This window comes from Centropristis striata, chromosome 14, assembly GCF_030273125.1.
Source record: "Centropristis striata isolate RG_2023a ecotype Rhode Island chromosome 14, C.striata_1.0, whole genome shotgun sequence".
Taxonomy (NCBI): domain Eukaryota; kingdom Metazoa; phylum Chordata; class Actinopteri; order Perciformes; family Serranidae; genus Centropristis; species Centropristis striata.
Window position 1 is genome coordinate 19511560 of NC_081530.1, and position 22783 is coordinate 19534342.

The 22783-nt window shown below is 38.2% G+C and overlaps 1 protein-coding gene across 1 annotated transcript in view; it reads right to left on the minus strand.

Moving 5' to 3' along the window:
• The window catches only part of kiaa0319l (KIAA0319-like ortholog), a 33827-nt gene extending 11148 nt beyond the window's left edge, over nt 1-22679 (minus strand). The window contains exons 1-16 of the mRNA XM_059349460.1: nt 22187-22679; nt 20049-20704; nt 16588-16766; nt 15360-15473; nt 11504-11772; nt 10786-10860; nt 9598-9835; nt 7602-7697; nt 7030-7127; nt 6795-6882; nt 5014-5106; nt 4736-4868; nt 3981-4086; nt 3688-3810; nt 1985-2108; nt 63-195 (exon numbers count right to left, since the gene is read on the minus strand). Coding sequence (XP_059205443.1) covers nt 63-195; nt 1985-2108; nt 3688-3810; nt 3981-4086; nt 4736-4868; nt 5014-5106; nt 6795-6882; nt 7030-7127; nt 7602-7697; nt 9598-9835; nt 10786-10860; nt 11504-11772; nt 15360-15453 — 1670 coding nt within the window. The 5' untranslated portion in view covers nt 15454-15473; nt 16588-16766; nt 20049-20704; nt 22187-22679. The remainder of the gene's footprint in view (nt 1-62; nt 196-1984; nt 2109-3687; nt 3811-3980; nt 4087-4735; nt 4869-5013; nt 5107-6794; nt 6883-7029; nt 7128-7601; nt 7698-9597; nt 9836-10785; nt 10861-11503; nt 11773-15359; nt 15474-16587; nt 16767-20048; nt 20705-22186) is intronic.
• Between the last annotated feature and the right edge of the window lie 104 nt (nt 22680-22783).

Below are 22783 nucleotides of genomic sequence, written 5' to 3' on the forward strand. Positions count from 1 at the left end.
ATCAACTAGGAGCCTGCAGCCAGTCCAGCTCAGACGTGTGCACAAGTCCGTGTCTGACTCACTTGGTTTGTTTCCAGTGGTAAGTGGCTATCTTCTGGTCATCACTGCTCTTACTGCCGTCCAGCGTGGTGCGATCGACAGGCAGCGTCAACTCCTTCTCCGGTCCTGCATCGGCTTTTGGTGGCTTGTTGTTTTCTGGAGGAATGAGAGTGAGATGAAACCAAAAATACATCTTTATTATACAAACCACATGAAGAAAGCAGTACTAAGGGGGCTCCTGTCTCTAATCAGCTGGTTGAGATATATATATATATATATATATATATATATATATAGTTTTATGTTTATTCAATAAATATACCTTTGAAAAAAAAAATTGAAAGTGGGCAAATGTCCATGAACTACAATGCAAACCACATGAAGCATTTCTTCCACCACTAATGCAAACAAACAAAGCACATCGTCCTTCAACTATCTTCAAAATGGAATCAATAGTGCAGCATTAAAAGCCTTTTAATCTATAAAAACCTGCATTTAAAATTGAGTCAATATGCATGATTTCTCCAGCTTTTACCCAAGAGAATGACAAATCAATGGTCGGACGGAATAGACCAAGATTTCAATGAGACGTGATAAAGCAAATTGATTGTGCTTTATTGATGACATCAAACAGTCTTCTTAATAAATAACAAAATAATCAATTAATATGTATAGGAACTTTTAGCCAGATGATTTACAAGGCTCAAAAAGGTAGGAAAAAAATCCTTCCACTTTCAGATTAGGGGTTAAAGACCATATAAAAGAAAATTTTACATTTCAACAATAGCTTGTTTTCAGAAAGGTTATGCTTTATGAAAACTGTTTGTAACAGAAATACATATAAAAATAAAATAAAAAAATCAGAAACCACTGATTCTGATTCTAGTGTTATACTAATATTCGTTTATTTGTAACTATTTTTAAAAATGTCTATGTTTTTTCTTTACTAGTTATTTATTTATTTATTTATTATTATCATTATCATTATTTTTCACTTATTTTCATCATCATTGAGCAGGGGGTATATTATGCATATCATTCTAACTATATCTGTAATTTATTGCATTTTATATAACTTTAAACACATAAAAAATACCTAAAATACCTAAAAGAGGAAAAGAAAAAAAAGACTTAAAAAAAAACCAATTGATAACCAACTCCATATCAGAACCCCACATCCACTCTGATATAAAAAAGGACAACCGGATACATAAAGGTCACAAGAGCAGCAGTCCTGCTTTGAAACACTACAAACTCCAGACTCTGACTCACAACACGCAGCCATTTCTTTCAGATGTTATGACTCAAATGTTTGACACAGTCTGACCTGGCAGGTGGATGTGTGTTCACATAACCGCTCCTGCTCAGACTCTAAAAGAGCGTCCCTCCTGTGTGTGTTTGCAGTCTACAGTTCACACCAGGTGCTTATCAGGTGGAGCGCACATGTGCACCCACGTACGCCTCCCATTCACTGAGTCTAGATGCTGTTAACCAAAGGTCAAGCAAACAGAAGTTCCTTACAGCAGCTTAAGTAGCGACACAAGCTTCACACATATAGGCCAAGTATATGGACACAGATACATTATGTACTGTTACTCTGTGTGCTCTTCACACTTCATATGCATATTTATATATAACCTGTGGAAGAGAGCTAAGGCAAACAAGAGCTAACACAGGGCACATTGAGTACAGAGGAGGAGGAGCTGAAATGTCGAGATAAGGAGTTTAATTCTAGTCCGTCTTTAAGTGCACACAGCTGAACAAATAGGCTTAAAAAACACGAGTTAATGGCTTTCGAAACAAGTAAAAAATAATTTTAAGGGAGTGTAATTAATGCCCGTAAGCAGCTCATTAACTAAATGTTACCCAGAACCTTTGAATAGTGTCCTCAGTGAAAATTTCAGAGGTTTAATAAACAGGATCTCTTTGCTCTCCAGCTGTTTACCTGGCTGCACGATGACGGTGACCTGGGCGGTCTCCTGCTGTCCGGCTGAGTCTGTCACAGTCAGCTGGAAGGTGTAATCTCCCTCCTGCATGGCCGACAGCTGCAAGATCGGTGTCCGTACACCCTTAAAAACAACACACATGAAAAAATGCCAGTATTAGCCATGATTCTCCTATCCAAGGAAATATAAACTGCATTCAAAATTCCATCTAGCTTGCCATTTAGTGTGCCTAACAGTATATGTAATGTCAGTATAAAACCAATAGCTATAGGGACCTGCATTATATCTGTGCTGAAATATCACAGCATAACCTCTCATCACATATGTAAACATCCTCACCTCTCTAGACCCAACTGAATCGATTTGATACATCCAATTTTTATTTATTTTATAATTTTTTTTAGTGAGCACACGGGGCATCCTGTACTCATTGTTATTATTACTATTATTTTTTCCTCTTTCTCTTCTCTTTCGCCTCCCTTTATATTACTATATATTTTATTTTATTGTATTAATTTATCTTCTTTTTATTTATGTACCTATTTAACTTTTGTTCTTTATCATAATTTATTTTCTCTTACTCTTTGTTCTTGGGGGTTGTCTTTATTTTCCGGTTCTTCGTTGTAATGTACCAGTAAAAAAAAATATATATAAATATATATATATATATATATGTGTGTGTGGATAACAGCTGTGGAATAACTTTATATCTTGTATCGATGCTTATGAAATGCTGATCTCCAATAAAAATATATAAAAGAAATATCTCAAAATGCAAAGAGCAGACACTGGCATAAACATCTCACCATCCAATTCAATAACCTTTTCCAGGGTTGACAAACTGATCCATCAAGGGCCTTGTGGCTGCAGGATTTTGTTCCCAGTAAGCAAGAGCACACCAGACTCAACAAATCAAGGGAGTCAGGACAGTTCAGGTGATTGAATGAGTTGAGTCAGGCGTGTTTCTGCTTGGTTGGAAGAAAAACCTGCAGCCACACCAGCCCTTTCATGGATCAGTTTGGTTAAGGCAGCTCTGTGACGTCAATAACGAGTTACACAACGAGCAGTTCACCTTTTCTGACAGCCAAAGTACTCTTACTAACGTGAAAAAAAATCAGAAACTTAAGAGGTTAATCATACTTACTACTTAGGTATTGAAAATGCCAGTAAAGCTGCGGCTGGCAAAGGTTATTGTGCTTACGCTGCAAAGAGGCTCTCAGGATGTGACGTGGTAATTACAGCGCACCAGAAAAGACACATGCTTTCTATTGATATGCTGCACAGCCATTCAGAGCTCTAACGTTATCTGGGGCAGGCTCACTCACTGCACCAAGCATGCAAAAACAGCTCTCAGTTTTCATGCACATCTGGAATTAACCTGCCGAACACTTGCCTCAACCCTACGTCTTCTAAATCAAGGTTTAAAAATTTTGTTTGTCACTGCTTTTCCTGAAGTAATTTAAAGATGTTACAATATTATACTTCTTTATACTTTCTTCGTTTTATTTGTTTTGTATCTTTATGCTTATGTAACGCCCTGGAATTGCTTTTGTGTCGGAAATAAACTTGCCTTACTGTTAATTCACACAAAGGTATGTTGAACAACAGCACACATATCGGGTGTGTACTGTGCATGGTATGCAAAATTGGATGGAACATCAAACATGAGATTTATTAATATCATAGTCCTCAAGGATCTCACCTGCATCTCCACCACCTTGTCTTTGCTCTCGGGGCTGAGGGACCACTCGTAGGACAGCGGGTCATGGTCGTCGGTGCTTTGGTTGCCGTACAGTGTGATGGAGTTGCGTGGCAACTGAATGACCTGGATGACGTAAGAGGTAAAGACCAGCTATTGGTTAACAGGAGTGAACTGGTTTGGTAAGTATGACTGCATTTTGACATTTAGGTATTAAAGTTTACTTCATGCGGTTCAGAAAAGGGAAGTTTGGTGCATTAAAGAACAAAACCATGATGATAGAAAACACTTCAGACCTGGTTAGGGCCAGCATTAGCTACAGGCGGGTAGTCCTTGGCTTTGTTGACTAAGAGGCTGGCCTGTGTCGAGTTTTTGGCGCCGTTTGAGTCTGTCACTGTCAAACTGTAAGAGGAAATTCAGTAGGTCAAATACACAAACTGTAAAGCAAACAGAAAGCTTAATAATCAATCTAAATAAGTATGCTTTACAGTAGTGAGAATTTTAGTAACGTACAGTCATGGAAAAAAGGAATTCGACAATTGTTTTCTTCAATTTCTTGTTCATGTTAATGCCTGGTACAACTAAAGGTACATTTGTTTGGACAAATATAATGATAACAAAAACAGCTCATAAGAGTTTAATTTAAGAGCTGATATCTAGCCATTTCCCATGGTTTTATGATAATAACCAAATTAATTATCAAGAAAACCATGGAAAATGGCTAGATAATATCAACTCTTAAATTAAATGTGTCCAAACAAATGTACAGTTAGTTGTACCAGGCATTAAATAACAAGAAACTGAAGAAAAAAAAATGTTCTAACATTTTTTCCATGACTGTATAGCCAGACATTGGTCTTTTTTAATGTTATACTTATGAGATATAAAGCCAAACAGGTTTAGTATTCAATATCACAACTGTAGATTTCTATTTATTTATCATTTAAATTCTTGAGTAGGAAGTCTGCAACATATTTATCTACTAATATACACCTGAAACCTTTGGGCCTCTCAAAGATAAAACAACGGCCTGTTTGAGGACCATCTGTACCTGAAGGTGTAGTTCCCAGGCACCAGGCCGGTGAGGGTGAGGACAGGGGTGTCAGCAGAGACCTTCTCCTCCCTCAGGGGACCTTTAACCTCTTCCCAGTGCCACGCCACCACCTTGTCATCATCTGTGCTCTCTGTGAGGAGGAGAAAAGAAGGAGGACAAAGCGGAGGAGGGTATAGGGGAAAAGGACAGTTAAATACATTTAATAGGATGAAAGGGAAAAGGTATTAGGTACCAGACCTCGTAAGCTGTTTGTGTGTATCATGTGGGACACTCACGGCTGCCGTCTATGACCGTAGAGCTGGTTGGCAAGGAGATCTCCTGGAACTTTGGGGAAACGACGGCAACAGGAGGCTTGTTTACCCGCGGCTCTGTCAGGTGGAAAACAAGAAATTAACTCGCTTACTAGAGCTGTGTGTCAGCTGCCAGTGGCTGAGGCAGCACGAACAAGTTAGCAGCTATACTGGAAAGTAAATCACAAATACAACCGTGCGTGGGAGGAGATCAGCCTCGTCTTACAGCGGTGACATACAAGTTTATTTAATCAACATGAGGCAGAAATGTGGACTGATAATTTCTTATAATTTACACTGACAGTTAGGGAAAACAATGTAATCAAACATTAGTCATCTTCTGGCTGCAAACCGACTGCAGCAGAAGAGCCACACATTACAGACAGCTAAAATCTTAAATTACAATAGTTCTGTAATACTAAAGTACAACAAGTTTATAGCTTTCATAAAAATTCATAACACTTTTGTCTTTTTCAAATATACGCAGAATTGTAGCATTAATATGAAAACCTCACTGCACATGGCAGAAAAATAACAACAAATAAACCTTTTTTTGTGGGGCTGTACCAAATGCCTTTTTATTTTTTATTTTTTATTTGAAGCTCCAGTTGAGGTTTTCAAATGAATGTTGTCATATTTTGACCTAAATAATTAACAATCCTTTTTAAATGACCCTCGATTTGAGTAAAGTGATTTAACTGTTTAGACAAATTACTCTTTTTTTCTAAATCAATATTATTTAAGGAATAAATTTAATTTGTGGTGCCGTTTGATTGTTGCTAGATCGCCCCATTGACACAAGTGAGTACCTCCTTCTGTGTGCAGCACGCAGGAGAAAAAAAGTCCATGTATTTACAAAAGCTGTACAGCAATCAAATGTTGACTTAGAAATGTAGAGCTGTTCCGAATAGGTCAAAGCATTAAAGCTTCATTCATAACACTGACATTCAAATTCTGAGGATGAAGGTTTTACTGCTTTTACAAAAATATCCCATTAAGTGCCCTTTGTCTATGGTTTCCCATGTTATCCATAAGTCATTTGGATTTTTTTAGGCTCACAAATCACACATTTGTATTAAGGAGCTTTACACTGTACAGATAGACCCACGAGCCAGATAAGGAAAAAGAGAAATTGAAGAAACCTCAGAAAGAGCAACTGTGAAATGTGTATGGAATATACCAACAATATCAAAATTATAGTAAAGACATTTAGGATGACAAAATTACAGATTTATTGCATGTGTAGATAGAAAAAGCAGATGGATCCGAGACGAGGTTGTGCATCTTCCAGGTGCTACCAAACAGATAAAACCTGAACTACACCATCTACTGCTGTGGGAGTACCAGCATCTGCCTTAAAAATTATTCAACCTCATTTGACTCAGAAAATGACAAAAGGTTACGTGATTCTGACGTGGCAAGGCATTTAAATCACGTCAACATATTCCAAAACACAGGAAAATTGCATAATGAAAGAGGAAGATGAGTATGTAAGAATGTCTGTAATAATGCAAACATGAAGACATTTAACAGGATATTCGCTTAACACACAAAAAAAATACAGCCTCAAAAATCTCAACTGAGTTGAAGGCAGAGCTCAGAGATTAAAAGCTTAATATTGTGAGCTCGATCAAATTGATATTTACTTCAAAGCAAAGTTTTGGGTATTTCATGTCTCCAGTAACTGTGGTTTGTTTTGAAAGGGGGGCAGATAAACACTCCCTGCAAACAATATGAATAATGAGCTTTAACATGTTCGTCCTCACCTGGTTTGACTGTGACATTGACGTAACCTTCCCCGTGAGCCCCCTCCCCGTCCACCGTGACCTCAAACTCATACAGGCCCACAGTCAGCTGAGAGAGAGAGAGAGGAGAGAGGGAGCAAGTCAAGTAGGCAGAAAGAGGAAGTGATGTTTTTCAGTCAGTGTTTGTTATTCAATAAAGCTGCAGCTGCATCTTTTATTTTTAGCAGAACATGAATATGAATGTTGGGATCCGTACCTGGCTGAGTTTGAGTGTCTTGCTGTGCTTCCCTTCCATCTCCCCACTGTAATCTTTGGGATGAGTGATCAGACGCCAGTCAAATGCATAGTTTGTCCCTGTGGAGACGTAGCGATATTAAAACAAAACTTCTTATGCATTTAATTTAAATCTATCAGATAAAGGATCATTTGCTGAGGAGAGATTTCGGGGTCGTTAGAGCATGTCGAGGAGGGATCAAGGGATTAACGAAATTGTGATGTGCATCCCTCTTCGTAACTGTATAATCTTTTTCCAGTCTGGATTTAAAATTCACTGGCAAAGGTTCGGCATGACGTACAGTACGCTTGATGGTGACTCAGGAATACAACTGTCAAGCAGGTTGTGATTCATCATTTGATTACTGAACACTAAAAACTAAAAACATGCCAAGAGAAAGTGGAAAGGAATGAATGCTACAGATATGGAAGGCTTTGATAACTCATGTTTTGTGTGTAGTAATATTCTGCTGCATATTTATGGCAATCTGCTCAAACTAAAAGTGTGCAACAAGGTTGACTTCAATAGTTTCTCATATATTTTCATGGTTTTACCAGGGGGTGTTGGGACGACGAAGGCGTTGAGTTCGACCTCACTGCGGGGCAGCGTGACCTCCACACTCTCTCCTGCTGACACCACCAGCTCCCTCACTGTTGTTGAGAACACAGGATGAGAGATTATGCCAACAATACAGCGTGACATGAGCGGAAGAGTTAAGTGTTCAATAGGAGACCAAAAATCAATCAATCTGCACATAGAGGTATTTTAAAGAACCAAATTAAACTATTTTAAAAAACGGTGTTTGGAAGTTATCAATGTCTGTGTATTATGCAGTGGTGGAAGAAGGAAAAAATACTCACAACACAAAATTACCCCACTACAAGTAAAATTCCTACATTCGAAACCTTTTGAGTAAGTAAAAGTAACAAAACAAAAATGTACTCAAAGAATGAAAAGCAAAAGTACTTAACAACAAAAATAGCTCATAAGAGTTTAATTGAAGAGCTGATATCTAGCCATTTTTACGTGGTTTTCTTGATAATAACCAAAAACACTATCAAGAAAACCATGGAAAATGGCTAGATATCAGCTCTTAAATTAAACTCTCATGAGCTATTTTTGTTGTTATCATTATATTTGTGCAAACAAATGTACCTTTAGTTGTACCAGGCATCAAAATGAACACGAAATTGAAGAAAACAAGGGTGGTATAATATTTTTCCATGACTGTACATTCCAAATATATAACTTTACCATTATTATTATTATTATTATATTGCAAGCAGAAGTTTGTTATCGTATTTAATTGATAACAGTGCATCATTGTTTCAAATTAATCATGTTTCTCATGTTAAATCTTGACCTAAAAAAGTGACAATATTTGCCTATAAAATGTAGTGAAGTAGAAGTATAAAGTTACATAAATGGAAATACTTGAAATAGAGTACAAGAACCTCAAAATTGTACTTAAGTACAGTACTTGAGTACAGATGTAATACAGTTTTTCAACACCTCCTTAGTTGAAGTGAATATACCTCACTATCATTCTACATAACTAAAAATTGATGAAGAGGAGGCTGAATTATGTTCATTTTAGCCCCCAGTATGGATCAAGCAACAAAAGACTAAACTCAATCATTTATATTACCTCACCCTCCCTGCCTCATAAATACCAGCAGTATGCGACCCAATTCCATTAAAACTGTTCAAATCTTTAGGCTTAAAGTGAAATGAAGCAAAAAATAAAAAATACCCCTTATGAAATTGTTATAGGGTTATTTCCTCAGACTTGACAAAACTCCCTTCAGAGTCACAAGAGATCTTATGCAACTGTTCTTGCAGGCTCAGTACTCCTCCACATGACTAGTAAACTGATCATGATGTGTAAAATTGGTTTTCCTTTTAATCAAACTGTGAATGTCAGATGTTCCCTTTGTTGTTCTAAGCTCCTCGCAAAATGCAGCTGACCTTTACATGGCACAACTTCTGCTCCAATTCCAAAACTAGTTCATCTTGTTACTATAGTATTGTTGTTAGTTTAAACAGCTAAAAATATTTATTCTGTAATTACATTCAATGTTTTGTCTGTTGGTATTAGGAAGTGAATGCCAATATAATGGCTGTATTGTCTTTCAGGGAGGAGAAACGGATCATACGAGTTCGTCCTGTTTGTAGAAGCCCAGCATGTCTCAGCACATTCCTGCTCATACTCATTCGGCTTCACACCCAAAGCACATGTTGCTTTCATGTGGAAAAATAACATCTGACCAGTCTGCCATAAAAATTGTGGGCAAAGTACATCATTTTATCAAACAAGATGGCACAATAAAAGGATCTTATGGAAATGTTGGACGTGCGTGGCAGAAAAATGCACGCTTATTTAACCAACTCTAGCAGAGAAAGGGTCTGAGAGAGAGAGAGTCGTGTGAAATCTTCCTCCGAGGCTGCAGTTCTGCTACATTATTTAGTGATTCATAATTAATAAATGAAGACAAGACGTATTACAGAGCGAGCTGAAAATAGGTGATCGCTGACAGATAGCTTCCTTACCAGCCTGCGTTGGGGTCGTGTTGATAACAGTTGCAGGGGTTGTAGGCGTGCTGACATCACTGCTATTGGAAGACTCAGCAGTATCGACGGTGTCCGTTGAGTTCTGCTGTGATGGAGCGGGAGCGACGTCTGCACTCCAATTAGCTGACTGGCTCAGGTTCTTTGGGGCTATTTGAAGAAGTGTGATGGCGCTGGCTCCTGTTGGGGTTGGGTGAGCCGATTCCAGTTTGGGACTATCCTGTAGAAGCAGTTAGAGATTGTAGATTTTAATTATGTGACAAACTCATAACAAGTGCAGATTTCAAGCAGGTTCATTTATCAATCAATCAATCAAACTTTATTTGTATAGCACTTTTCACACAATAGAAATGTAACACAAAGTGCTTCACATAAAAAAGGAAAATAAAAATAATAAAGCATAAAAACAAGCAAACACCCTCCGCCTAACCTCAATTCTCCACCCCTGAACCTCCATCCAACCAATCCCATTATAAACAAAGCACAAACTGAGGAAGCGTCATCTCAATGTTGAGCAGTTTGAAAACACTGGAGGCAGGTTAGAAATTAATTAGATAAAATAAGTAAAAATAAAATAAGGTAAGATAAAATAAAAACAAAAGTAAATAAAAAATAATATTAATAACAATAAAAGTAATGAAGATAAAAAAATATTAAAATAAAAATAAATAATAGTAAATAATTAAAAAGTAAAGCCAAATTAAAAAGTTAAGTCTTAAGTTTGCGCTTAAAAATATGAACAGTCTCTGATGCCCTCAGGTCTTCAGGAGGCTGTTCCACAAATGTGGACCACAGTGAGAAAACGACACCTTACCATGGGGCTTTCGTTCTAACTTTTGGTATTATTAAAAGGCCACTCCCAGAAGACCTGAGGGTCCTTGAGGGTTCATAAGATAAAAGTAAATCAGATAAATAGGCTGGACCAAGACCATTAAGAGATTTATAAACCAGTAAAAGAATCTCCTGAAGCGCACTTTATTTACAGTACAGTATTGTATACACCTCAAATCTACCACTACACTCCTGTCTGACTAGTGGGATTTCAAGAATGGATGTGTAAAGTATTTAAGAAAGGTGAAAAGTATTGGCCAACTTATATTAGACAGCAGGCTGACTAACTAACAGCATCTGCTTCAAGCAAACAATGCAAACATCATTCTGTGAAGTTACCGTTCTGGTAAGCTGTCCTTTGTGCGATATGTTGCTTCGTCGAGTTCTTTTACGTCTTGCTCCGATAATGGGACTCTTAAAGTAAAGTTACAGACAAGAAAATGTTTTATAAATGACCACAGACACACACACAGACACACGCACACACACTGCAATTACGATACCAGTTCCCGTGTATGTCACAGCATGTAAGTCATTGGCATGATGTTTATTCAGATAAATCTGGATATATTTTATATTTAATAAATGAATAATGAAAAAACAAAAATTCAGATATTTACTGTGACTCCACAACCCACAGGTTGGTTTGAATCACCAGAATCTACTATACTATTTATTATAGTCAGAACGGGAGTGTAAAAACAAATATTATCAGATTTTTTATGATTAGACTTCACAGAAGACACATTCTTTTGCTCTCCCTTTTTTAGCCGTGATTGTGCCATTTCCATAGAGGTGGAGGACTTTTATATTGCAGTGTAAAATGAGGCTACAGTAAGTAAAATGTGACAGTAACAAAATATATTCTGAACCTGCTTGAGGTTCAGAGTGTATATAAAGGTAACTGAAAACAGAATCACTGATTTGTGGCGACACAGATTGGATCTGATCGCATGATTTTTTTTTTCCTGTTAGCATTGATGACAGAACCATCTAAATCAATTAAAACATTTGGTAATTGAAATAAGTCCAGATGTGTTTCATCTGCTCTCTATACCTTTGAGAGCAGCTGAAGGAGGCCGAGGGACTCCTTGTGCGGTTGGGGCAGAGTGTCGATGGAGCAGCCCCTCTTCCGCGAGCAGCCAAGAAGCACACATTGCCCACCGTTGCTCCACGCGGCATTGCAGCTCGGATTCAAACAGCAGGACTGCCAACATGTCGCCCCGCCAATCCCTTTTGCCAGAGAGTGCCAACCCAAGCTGATGGTGCTGCTCCAGTGGATCCCCAACACCCCACCGGTCACCCGGCAGAGATTTGCTGACACACCTGGGTAAAAGGAAGGAGAAGACAATGATGTAGTGAACTGAGGATAGAAAACTACAAGTCACAGTGATGAATCAATACTCTTTGGGCCTAGTTGTGAGAAAATGATGGAGGTTGGTAATGAATTAGGGGTGAAAGGGCAGATAACAGTTGAAGGTTATTCTGTGGTTTCCTGGCAGAGAAAATCCAGAGTTTTGTGTCGTGTGTAGTATGATCAAAAGGATCTGCCAAAGGCGTCATCATGGATCCACCAGCGGGCATTGCTTCCCAGGCTTTTCAAGATTTCCCTTGTTTACATCAATCAGGGCATTGTTAGGTAGTCTTGGCATTGTCAAAGGCAAAGGGGCAAAGTGAAACCCACAGTGAGACTTTTCACAGATTAGGCTTTGACTGAACATTTCTCAGAAAAGCCGACATGCAACTGCAATTTGAGCAGTCGGCCAAGTCAGCAGAGAGCAGAGAGAGGAAGTGAGGCTTTTCCTTGACAAAACAAGACACTGATTAAAACGCAAAGCACAGTGTGCAGTATGCACGAAACTCCACCCTCTGAGCCAGACCATATCAGACTCATATCAGTGAGCTGGTACAGCTAGCTGCCCCTATGTGTGTGTGTGTGTGTGTGTGTGATACTCACTTCAAAAGCATTGTTAAAGCTATTTTTATTCAAGCTTTAGCAGTGTCAAATGAGTTTGATTCAATCCATCTATTGTCCAGGTACAATAAAATAGCACAGGCTATAAAATACCACAGACTGTATAAGCAACAACAGGGAGAAATGGGAGGTTCTGTTTCTCCTCGACTTAAATGAATGAGCACACAGACACAGGAGCCAAACTAGTCGTGAATAACAGTGCAGGACAAAGGTAAACTGCTGAGTCACTGAATTAAGAAAACTGCAGTTGAGATGAAAAAGAACCAAGCGCAGTTTTATTTTTGTCTCACAGTTCTGAACACTGACACATTCGAGCTGATCAAATCTAGAGTTTACACAAACATGTAATGATCCATTGAGTCCTTTATAAGTAACCCCTTTGACCAATATTCTCTGCTACATTTGGAAAGATGCTATAAATTAATTGTTTTTTCTGCAGTTTTTCTTATAGTTATTTCTACTAGACATAGTCCTATTTTTATGTTTACATGCTTTGGTTGAGTCGATGTTAATATCCCAGATCCCATATAAATGTAAAAAATATTTCTGTTTTAGTTGGTCTCCATTAGACGCTCAAAACCTTCTGTAAAGACCTCTGGGGTCAGCAATCCCTTCTTGAGTAGCTCTTTGTTGAAACTACAACAAAGGGGAAACTGATGCATCTGTTTACAGTGAAGCCAAACAAATTTGCATTCTTTGAGCAAGACAGTCAGTCAATAATCTGCCTTTTCCCCATTGTTCCGTGAGCAAATTTGATCTGAGTTCTGCACACGGTTCAAGTAGTTTTCCCACATATAACAACAGAAAGGACCGGTAGAAAGAGTTCCTGAGAAGTTGGAGCCTACAACTCATATTACAGCTCACCGTAGATGCACCTTCTTGTTTAATAATTCCATGCAATGTCTAATTCTGATCTGCTGTTAAAAAAGATAACCAAAATGGTGGTTATTGCAGAAAGATTCAGTGATAAATACTATGGAAAAATTATTAAACGACCCTTGTTTTCTTCAATTTCTTGTTCAGTTTAATGCCTGCTACTAGCCATTTTCCATGGTTTTCCAGATGAGTTTGGTTATTATCAAGAAAACCATAGAAAATGTCTACATATCAGCTCTTAAATTGAACTCTTGTGAGCTATTTTTGTTGTTATCATTATATTTGTCCAAAGAAATGTACCTTTAGTTGTACCAGGCATTAAAATGAACAAGAAATTGAAGAAAACAAGGGGGGTCTAATCATTTTTTCCATGACTGTACATTAGGTTTCCTTAGAGTGCTTCACAAAGTAACCGTGTGTTTCGCCAGTTGAATGCTTCTAAAGCAGCAGCATTAAAGAACGTTGTATTTGCATTAGCAATGACTCGACACAGCTCTGATACAGCTGTAGTCAGGTGAACATTAGACACTTAGGCTGGTACAAACAGCAACACTAGATTACAATCTACACGGTTTCCTGTGAATCTCAGTGAGTAGGTTGTCAATGTGAATCTTACACAGGAATGGCGGACTCCGCCACTAACAATATAAAATACTACAAAGAGAGATCATAACAGAATATAAATACAGGTGCACCTCAATAAATTAGAATATGATGGAAAAGTCATTCTCCAGTAGTTCAAGTCAAATAGCTCCAACCAAGCATTGAGTCATATAGATGGACATACTTTTCAGAGGCCAACATTTCCATAATAAACATACTTTTTAAAATTGGTCTTTTGTAATATTAATTTTTTTGCGACACTACATTTTAGGTCTTCATTAAATGTAAGCAATAATTATTATAATTAGAAGAAATTAAATAAATTAAGACATGAAATGTTTCATTCTGTGTGTAATGGATCTATATAATGTGTTATTCCCACTTTTTGAATTGAATTACTGACATAAATAAACTCTTCTATGATATTCTAATTAATTGAGATGCACCTGTACACAAATAGTAGCTTGCTACATTGCATCATTCTTTCATGCTACACTGGTTAAAGAAAATGTGCCTTTTATCAGATTGTTCAATTCCTCTGCCTCATTCCCCGCCACTAACGAGCCGTCAGTCTCCAAACAATGACACTGAATGCAACACACTTTGGCCCCACTATAGGTGTTGTCACCCAACTAACAACAATCCCCATTTTTGTTTTGTACTATTTCAACGAGCACAACAAACAGTTAATGTCTGTTCAACTCCCATTCTAAAACAGGGACTTCTGACACAGGTGGTTCTTTAACACAGGTAGCACCAATATTTTTTTTTTAAATGTAAGAGAAGATTGGGTTATTCAGTGAAGAGCTTTTTCTGCTGATGGCAAGGCCGCCAACAAGCTCCAAAAGAAAAACTAAAAACGGAATAAATGCAGTTCATCACACCATCTCAGACCCGTAACTGTTGCTACCATGGCAACAAGAAGGCTGACTTTATGGGATGTCGGTGTAACTCAAGTCTGGAAAAATACAGGTCTTACCACACAAAAACACACACAAAAGCACTATAGTTTGTTTGAGAAAGGACCCTTTGGCCTGTGTTTCGTCACCCCACCCCTTGTCCACTCTTCTTCTGTCCCCCACCCCTCAACACACACACACACACATACAAAATGTCCACTCACAGAGCCTCTATTGTCCTGTTTCACATTGTAACCCACTGAGCGGAGTGGCATCAGAAAGAAGGCACACATACACACACAGCAGGGGTGCCAACAGCCCTCTATCTCCCCGCCTCAGTTTAGAAGGACAGTAAACAGCAACTAACAGCCTAAATCAATCCAAGTATCATAATATGCTTCCAGGCAGGATGAAGACCCACCCTGAGTAATCAGAGGCGTGTGAATAAACTGCTAAGATGAGTGCTAAGATGGAGCACAGATGTTAGTTGTCTTATTAGTTCTCTGTCAACAAATGTGGCTCTGTCAGTTGGGTTTAGGGTGACTTTGGGTTTGTTTTACCTGTGGGAGAGGCCAAGAGCAAGAGGTAGGTCAGCGGAAGGAAGAGAAGGTGAGGTAAGCTCCAGGTGAGCAGCTTGTGGTGTGCATAGGACATTTTCCACAAGGACCAAGGACCTAGAAAAAGGAAACAGAACTGTTAGGACTTCAACAGAAGTGGCACACCTAAGTGTGGAATTCCTTTGTAAGAAGAAGATCGATACCACTGTAGTGTCTGTATTCTAATTGTGAAGCTAGAGCCAGCAGCCGATTAGCGTAGCATGGCCCAAAAAGTGGATACAAGGGTAAACAAAGGTAAACAGTGAGCCTGATTCTGTCCAAAAGTAACAGAATCCAAGAGTCCAGGACACAACCCCCTTTAAAACCACAACATGTCTTTTTTTACACTACATTTCTAACAGACGTTATGAACAAGATGACGTGTGTAAATAATAGAGGTGTGAATCAGCAGAGGCTCCAGAATACATTTTATCCCGATACTTGAGTCACGATACGATATTATTGCGATTTTAATCGTTTTGCAATACGGTGAGTATTGTGATACAATATATTGTGTTTTAACTGTTGAACTGCATTTTGTGTCCCCAAAATTAAATTCAATCAAGAATTATTTTGTCAAATAAGAGAAAATTTTCAGTCTATTCATTTCAGTTCAGTCTTTTTATTTCTCCACATTGAGAGTCAAACCCAGACTGACCAACAAAGTATTCAGTCACACTGAATTGAACTGATGTTAAACATGTATGGATGACAACAACTGCAGCGTTTTCTCAAACTTTCCTCAAATTTAGGCTTCACTGCTCTGAATTTTAAAAAGCTTAACTTTGCAGTGTTATTTTCAACAATTATCTCCAGTATATTCCTAAAAGTGAGCCCGATACGGCTTCCAGAAAGAAAACGTCGAAAATACTGACAGCTCGCCTGCTGTCAGACACTAACTATCGATACTTGGCAGCCATGAATCGGTATAATATTGCAATGCAAAATATCGCGATACTATGCTGTATCGATTTTTCCCCCCCACCTCTAGCAAGTAAGTGAGCTTCAGAGTTGTTATTTTTCATGTCACCTCAGCATCTCATTAACCACTCCAATTTGATCGGTTTCAAACATCCAGAAATAACAGCTGTCAGTCTACTTAACCAACTGAATCTACAGATGGTTTACTCAAACCTGTGCTCAAAAAACAGCAGCAGCAGCAGTAGCAACCTGTAAAACACGCTATATTTACCTTTCTCCCGCCAAGCCGGTGGAAGAAAGAGATGTGGGAAGAGAGAGGGAGAGGAATTATGTTGGCAGGCAGGCGCTGTGAGGCGACGGGTGAAGACGGGTCAACACCAGCACTCTGAGGAAGAGATCCAACATGGCCGTCTCCTGGGCCTGCACAGGCTCAGCTGCTCAAACACTACACTGCAGGAAAGAGAAAGAAAATCATTAAACACGTGGCTTATTTAATTCATATCAGAATGAACAAACGTGGCCAAATAAGGCTGAGCAATCAATATAACTTAAGTGGAATTATATCCTTGAATACTAAATTCTGCTGTCAAAATTAATAAATTGCATGCAGAATTAATTAAAATAAACGAAATTAGTTACTGATGGCTTACTGAGGAGTTTTGTCTGATGTTAAGAAAAAAAAAATCAACAAATTTATTAGGAAAATATCCATATTCATATTTATTATGGTGATTTCAGCCATTATCGCTCCCTGTGATGTGAAATATTAAAGTTTTCTTCTTTCTCTATTCTTATTATACAGACAACAGTGCCTCAGCTCTTTATAGAAGCACTCAAAAGAATTCAAACAACCTAGAATACATCGATTTGATAACGAATGTTTATGCAAATAACATTCAACCACCTCAACTACAGATAGTGTACAGAGGGATCAAAGAACAGGAATGTTCCTTACTTTCATTTCCCTTTACGACAGAAAGATAAGTCAATGATCCCGAGGGAAATTATGGCATCAAGAAGCTTATACAACACTGATGCACACAGGAATGAAAAAAATGGAAACACTGCAGTGAAGTGATAGTTTAACTACTGCAGAGAACTGTCATTATAATAGAGTATGTGCTAATTGAGGTGGTGTAAATGCATCGTGCACAAGCATTGTACGTGTAAGGTGATTAACAAGTAATTATAAAGTAAAAACACCACAAGAATAATTGCTACCATGGATAATATATGTAACATCAGATATGGATTTTAAAAAGAGGGTAATAGCAAACACTTTATAATCAAAAACGGAGGAATAGGGAAATAATAAATGACTGTGGTGGTCTGTTGGAAAAAAACTCTGGACATCTTCTACCTTATGTAAGAATTCAGGCCTTCTGTTGTAATTACGACACACACAAAAAAGAGATGCCCCCTGATTGAGTGTAGTTGAACAAATACAAGTAGCCTTTTTCATTATGCAACAATTCTGCTAATATCCTCTTGACTGTGACTCTTAAGGAGGTATAAAAAGACTCACAATAGCGCCTTCTTTTCCATCATTAGTTGAAGCAACACGGAAAAGTTAAAGGAAATGAAGGATATGAGAACATTTGCATACTTCAGTGGCAGGTGTCGAATTTCCGTGTCTTAGCCAAAGACACGTCTTCAAACATTATTCACCAATCTTAATCATGCAACCTTTCAGTCATTGGCGTCTAGTGGTCTAGTTTTACAACCTGTTAACAAGCCTGCATGTTCATAACAATAAAGGTAGTGTTTAATATCTGAGAACACTTTGGGTTTGCAAAAGAAATAAACATTTATATCTCTCTGCTAAGCTCTTATCTCCCTCCTATGCAGCCATCACACTAAAGTACAGTTTGATCATGCATTTGCATCCATCACTGGTCTTACTAACTAGTTCTTTGTGGCACTTGTTGTAAGTCACTCTGAGTAAAAGGATCGGACACGAGTCAGTAGGCCTGTCAAAACAATTACAATATGGAGATATCAAGCTCAGAAAAAGTTATCGAGGTCATGTGTATTTGTTTACATAAGAATGTCACCAACATATTTGCAAAACATGCTGCCAGAAGAACAGAGTATCCCCTGCCATTATAAAGATTTGGGGGCAATGTTTCTGCATTTTCTTACATTTTGTTCCTGTCCTCTCGTCTGCCATTTGTGTCACTGCTGGTGGGCCTCAGGCAGCTAAAAGTTCATTGCCGTTTGATAGGCCAATATAGCATTATCATTCAAGTACAAACTTTCAAAGGCATATCAGTATTTATCGGTATGGTGTGGATATTGTCCTATATGCAAACTTTTATACAATATATGATGCAGAAAACGATGCTTGGGGTGATTTAAAATGATATTAGCTATTTCTTCGCATTTATTTAAATATTCAACACTTTACTGTCATTGATGTTTACTTATCATTTATTTTATTTCTATTCATTGTTCATTTTCTCTGCTTTATAGGCTGACACTGCAACACATTATATGTATAATGTATAAACAATTATTTTATAAAGCAATTTTGTTAAAGTAAGTAGCCTTCTGAGTTCCTTTGCACAGTCACATCAGTGCAAAATCAGAGAACAATCCACATAGAAAAGATATTTTTTAATTCCAGCTCAAATAGTTACTATATCAGCTGCCATATCTGTGAATTTATCCCCTCTAAAATAGGTATCAGTCTCAAACACCTATATCAATGGACTTCAGCTATTAAATTATCATTATATCACTGGCATAATATATCATCCAACAAAATTTGGTTTTCGTGTCAAGTCTACAAGTCAGCCCAAAGTAGGACACACAGGATATAAGTGCTGTCACAATACAAAAAAAGGTACTTTAACCAATTTAACTGCACTGTAAAAATGTGACAAGTGTTAAATTATGCTCAAGACACAGTCACATACAATCCAGGCTCCTGGGGTAACTTCCTAACATTGATGTCGTTTCCTACAGGAAATGTTATGAGGAAGTTTCTCATTACAAAGTAATTAGTAATGATAATAAATTTATGCTGGAGAATAATTACCTGAGTGAGTGAGTCACAAAGAAGGAGCAATATGCAGATTGTTGCATGAGAATGGTTAACGTGTTCTTGTGCTGTTGTCTTCAGGTATAAAAGTAAAATCTACACTTAAAGCAACACCTCAGGAAGTCTTATGGCATGGTGAGGAATGCATGGATTCTGAGTCTGAGCAAAAGAGCTATACTGCACTTTTTCCCCTCCTTAACTCTCATGGAAGTTCTTCCAGCAGAATGGTATAAAAAAAAGAAAAAAAGGGGGGAGTGAACAGCACAAGTCCTGGGACACTGTGTTCAAGACGTGAGCATGCCTTTTTCACCACAATGTTCCACGAGGAGACTACTATGGGGTAATATAGAAAAGAACCAAGCATGCTTTCACAAGCATCTGCTGAGCAGACAGTCTGTATGTGAGCTAGATGCAATATATCCATAAGGTTGGAATTATTGTACTTTATTTCCATGGGTCAGTATTTAAAGACATGCAGATGACTTCAGTAACAGTTTAAGATTCTCATACAGCAGATAACTTTATCTAAGCTGAAAACATGTGTTACCACTATATATCTAATAAAACTGCTATGCTGCTATTATTCATTTTACAATGGCAGTGTAATAGAAAACACAGCAAAGGTTTAATCACCAAGCGCACATCATAAACTCTCACACACTCATGCAGCATGAACTGATGACACAAACCTGTATGATGTGTCTCCATATGTGAATCTGCATTCCTGCACATGGACCAGCCTTAGCAGCCTCCTTCTGAGCTATAATCAACAGCTCAGTAAATCCCAAATCCACAAACAGTCATCAGTCGTCCTGCGCTTGTTTTTCCTCTGCCAGGTAAGCCACAAAAACAGCTCCAGGTAAAATAATCCAGACCAAAAAAATAATAATTTTCAGGGATTCAGTCACGTTTTTCCTCCTCAATCTACAAGTGTAGATTTGCTTTTTTTTCCTACTGCGCAGCAAATGCCCACAGGCTGGTGGTGACTTTGAGTGTGTGCAGCAGCAGCAGCAGTAGCAGTAATGGTCAGGTGCACTCGGTCACCTGGGCTGATGACAGCTCGGCCATTATGGACATTTCAATAGCTCCTATTCCCTTGAGAATCTTCTGCAAAACAATGATCTCTGTGACCAAAAACCCCCTTATATCCGGCGAGGACAAGTTCTCTCTCTCTCTCTCACTCACTCTCTCTCTTTCTCTCTCTCTCTTTGGCTATTTCTTCCTTCTCTTTCAGTTGCAGCAGTCAATAGCACGCTTGTCAGCTCTGTATTGGCTTCTAGGCAGACAGGTTGGTGGCGCTTTCTCTGTAATGACACCAAGTCCCACGCACAGTTTCTTCTGGCTGCTACGGAGAAGGAAAATTAAGTTGTTTTTATTTTTCTCCCAGGCAGAGTCCTTGAAAGAAATCAACAAAATTATAATAAACCTTACATTTTGCTGTGACAACTACAGAAACATCCTCACAGCAACAACTGCTCTAATCCTAGGATAATATTTAAATGGATGCAATGCAAGTTTACAGCAAAACCATAAACCCCGGTGTACAGGAATATGATAGCATGCTAAAAAGAAGATGAATAAATGCACAATAAGCATATGATTCAATGGAGTAAAACCTCAGACTGTATATAGACAAACACTATTTATCTCTAATTTCTTATAGGTTTTTTCACCTTGAACTTAGGTTTTTATTTTATTTTATTTAAAATAAAACTATATGTATTTTAGTCACTCTCTCTGATTTATTGTATTTATTTTGTCTTGCTGGAAGCAAGTATAAACTGTCTGGATTGTTGCCAATATACATTAACATTTCTAAGCCCGTTCTTAAATGCTTTTACTTGTTCTTGTTTCTTGGTTTTACCTGTCCCTTTTTCATTTATACTCTCAGGTATTGATTCTACTGCTACAGGATGCCACTTTTCCTAATTGATGTTTTCATTCTCTTCACGGATTGCGGAGTCTGTTTTTATCATGCTGCAAGTCAAATTTTTCCATGTGAGACAATAAGGACTCAACAGAACCTACAATAATTACATTTATGTATCAATAATAAATATAAAAGCCATTCATTACTACCTAAAAATTGCTTGTTAAATCCTCACAAAGACCTTGAATTAAAGCTCTGGTGGCCTGTGTTAGGATCTTATAACTATTTTACTTTTTCGAGTAACTGATAAAACAAAGAAAAATCAATGATGAAAATAATTGTTGGTTAAGCTCTACTCTATAAGAACAATTGATTCTTGCAGAGTGGGGATTAACTGACTGATTAAAGTGCAAATAAGTGCATGAGCGACTGACTGCATGAATGAAGGTCTGTCATTCAAATGAATTTGCATGAGTAAACGCACTGCTGAGATAATATCTCTGAGACATTTCATTCAAAATGGTGGGCATGTGTCTTTCTAGCCTGGAAACAGCAGTCAGGGTTCAATCAAGACAATAAAATATATTTTTAGCTGTCAGATAATTTAATAATGGCCAGTAGCCACAGCCTGCGTTGTCCACTGCACTATCACAGAATTACAAACGAGGGACGCTTGGGACAATAATATGACATTCCGTACCTAGTAACTGTCTCCGTTTCGTTTTTACAAGTAATACGGACGTGCCAGTACGGAGACATGAAGGCTGAGGCAGAACACCATAAGGTATATCACCTGTATAATCCGGGATCACTCCTGGTTAAAGCACCTTGAGGCTAACAGCTGCTGGCACCGCTCTTTCACTACACACAGTGCAGGAACACAGATTGCTCCGGAGCGTTTTCAATGGCAATTGGCGCTACACCATAAAAAAGACAGAAAAGTGTACAAGGACTTACAGTTACGAGTTAAATGGCATTCACTCCGGTCGGTCGCTGTGATGTGTTGTGTCGTCGTTATTGTTGTTGTCCCCTGTACAGTTAATTAGGTCAGTATTCCTCTCGCATGTACAGCTGATGTGAAACCACTGTCAAGCCAGCATGAGTGATAAATACTGCTTCCGGTCGCTGGATTTTCAAAAAAAAGTGCTTACACAACCACTGGGACATTTTGCGGCCAATACACGCAAAATAGTTTAAATTAACCTTAACGAGTTAACGGAATGTGTTGTCAAATAAAATAAGGCTACAATATATTTTACACAGACAGCTATTTCAAAGTTAGTTTGCCTGTGTTACATCTTAAATTAAACTGAAGACAGTAATCCTACTGCTTCCGCCGTGCGCCACCTGTCGACCAGCTGTCAACGGCAAACATATTCAGCTACAACATAAACTGTTAACCTACAGCCCTCTAGTTATTTTGTGGCATATTTAATCATGGAAACAAAACCAAAAAACCCGCGTATGACCTTAAATGTTACTCCCCTTCGCTTCTCCGACGTTTACAACACGGACCAAAATGGCGTCTCCGCCTTCCAACTATCCGTCTTGCGA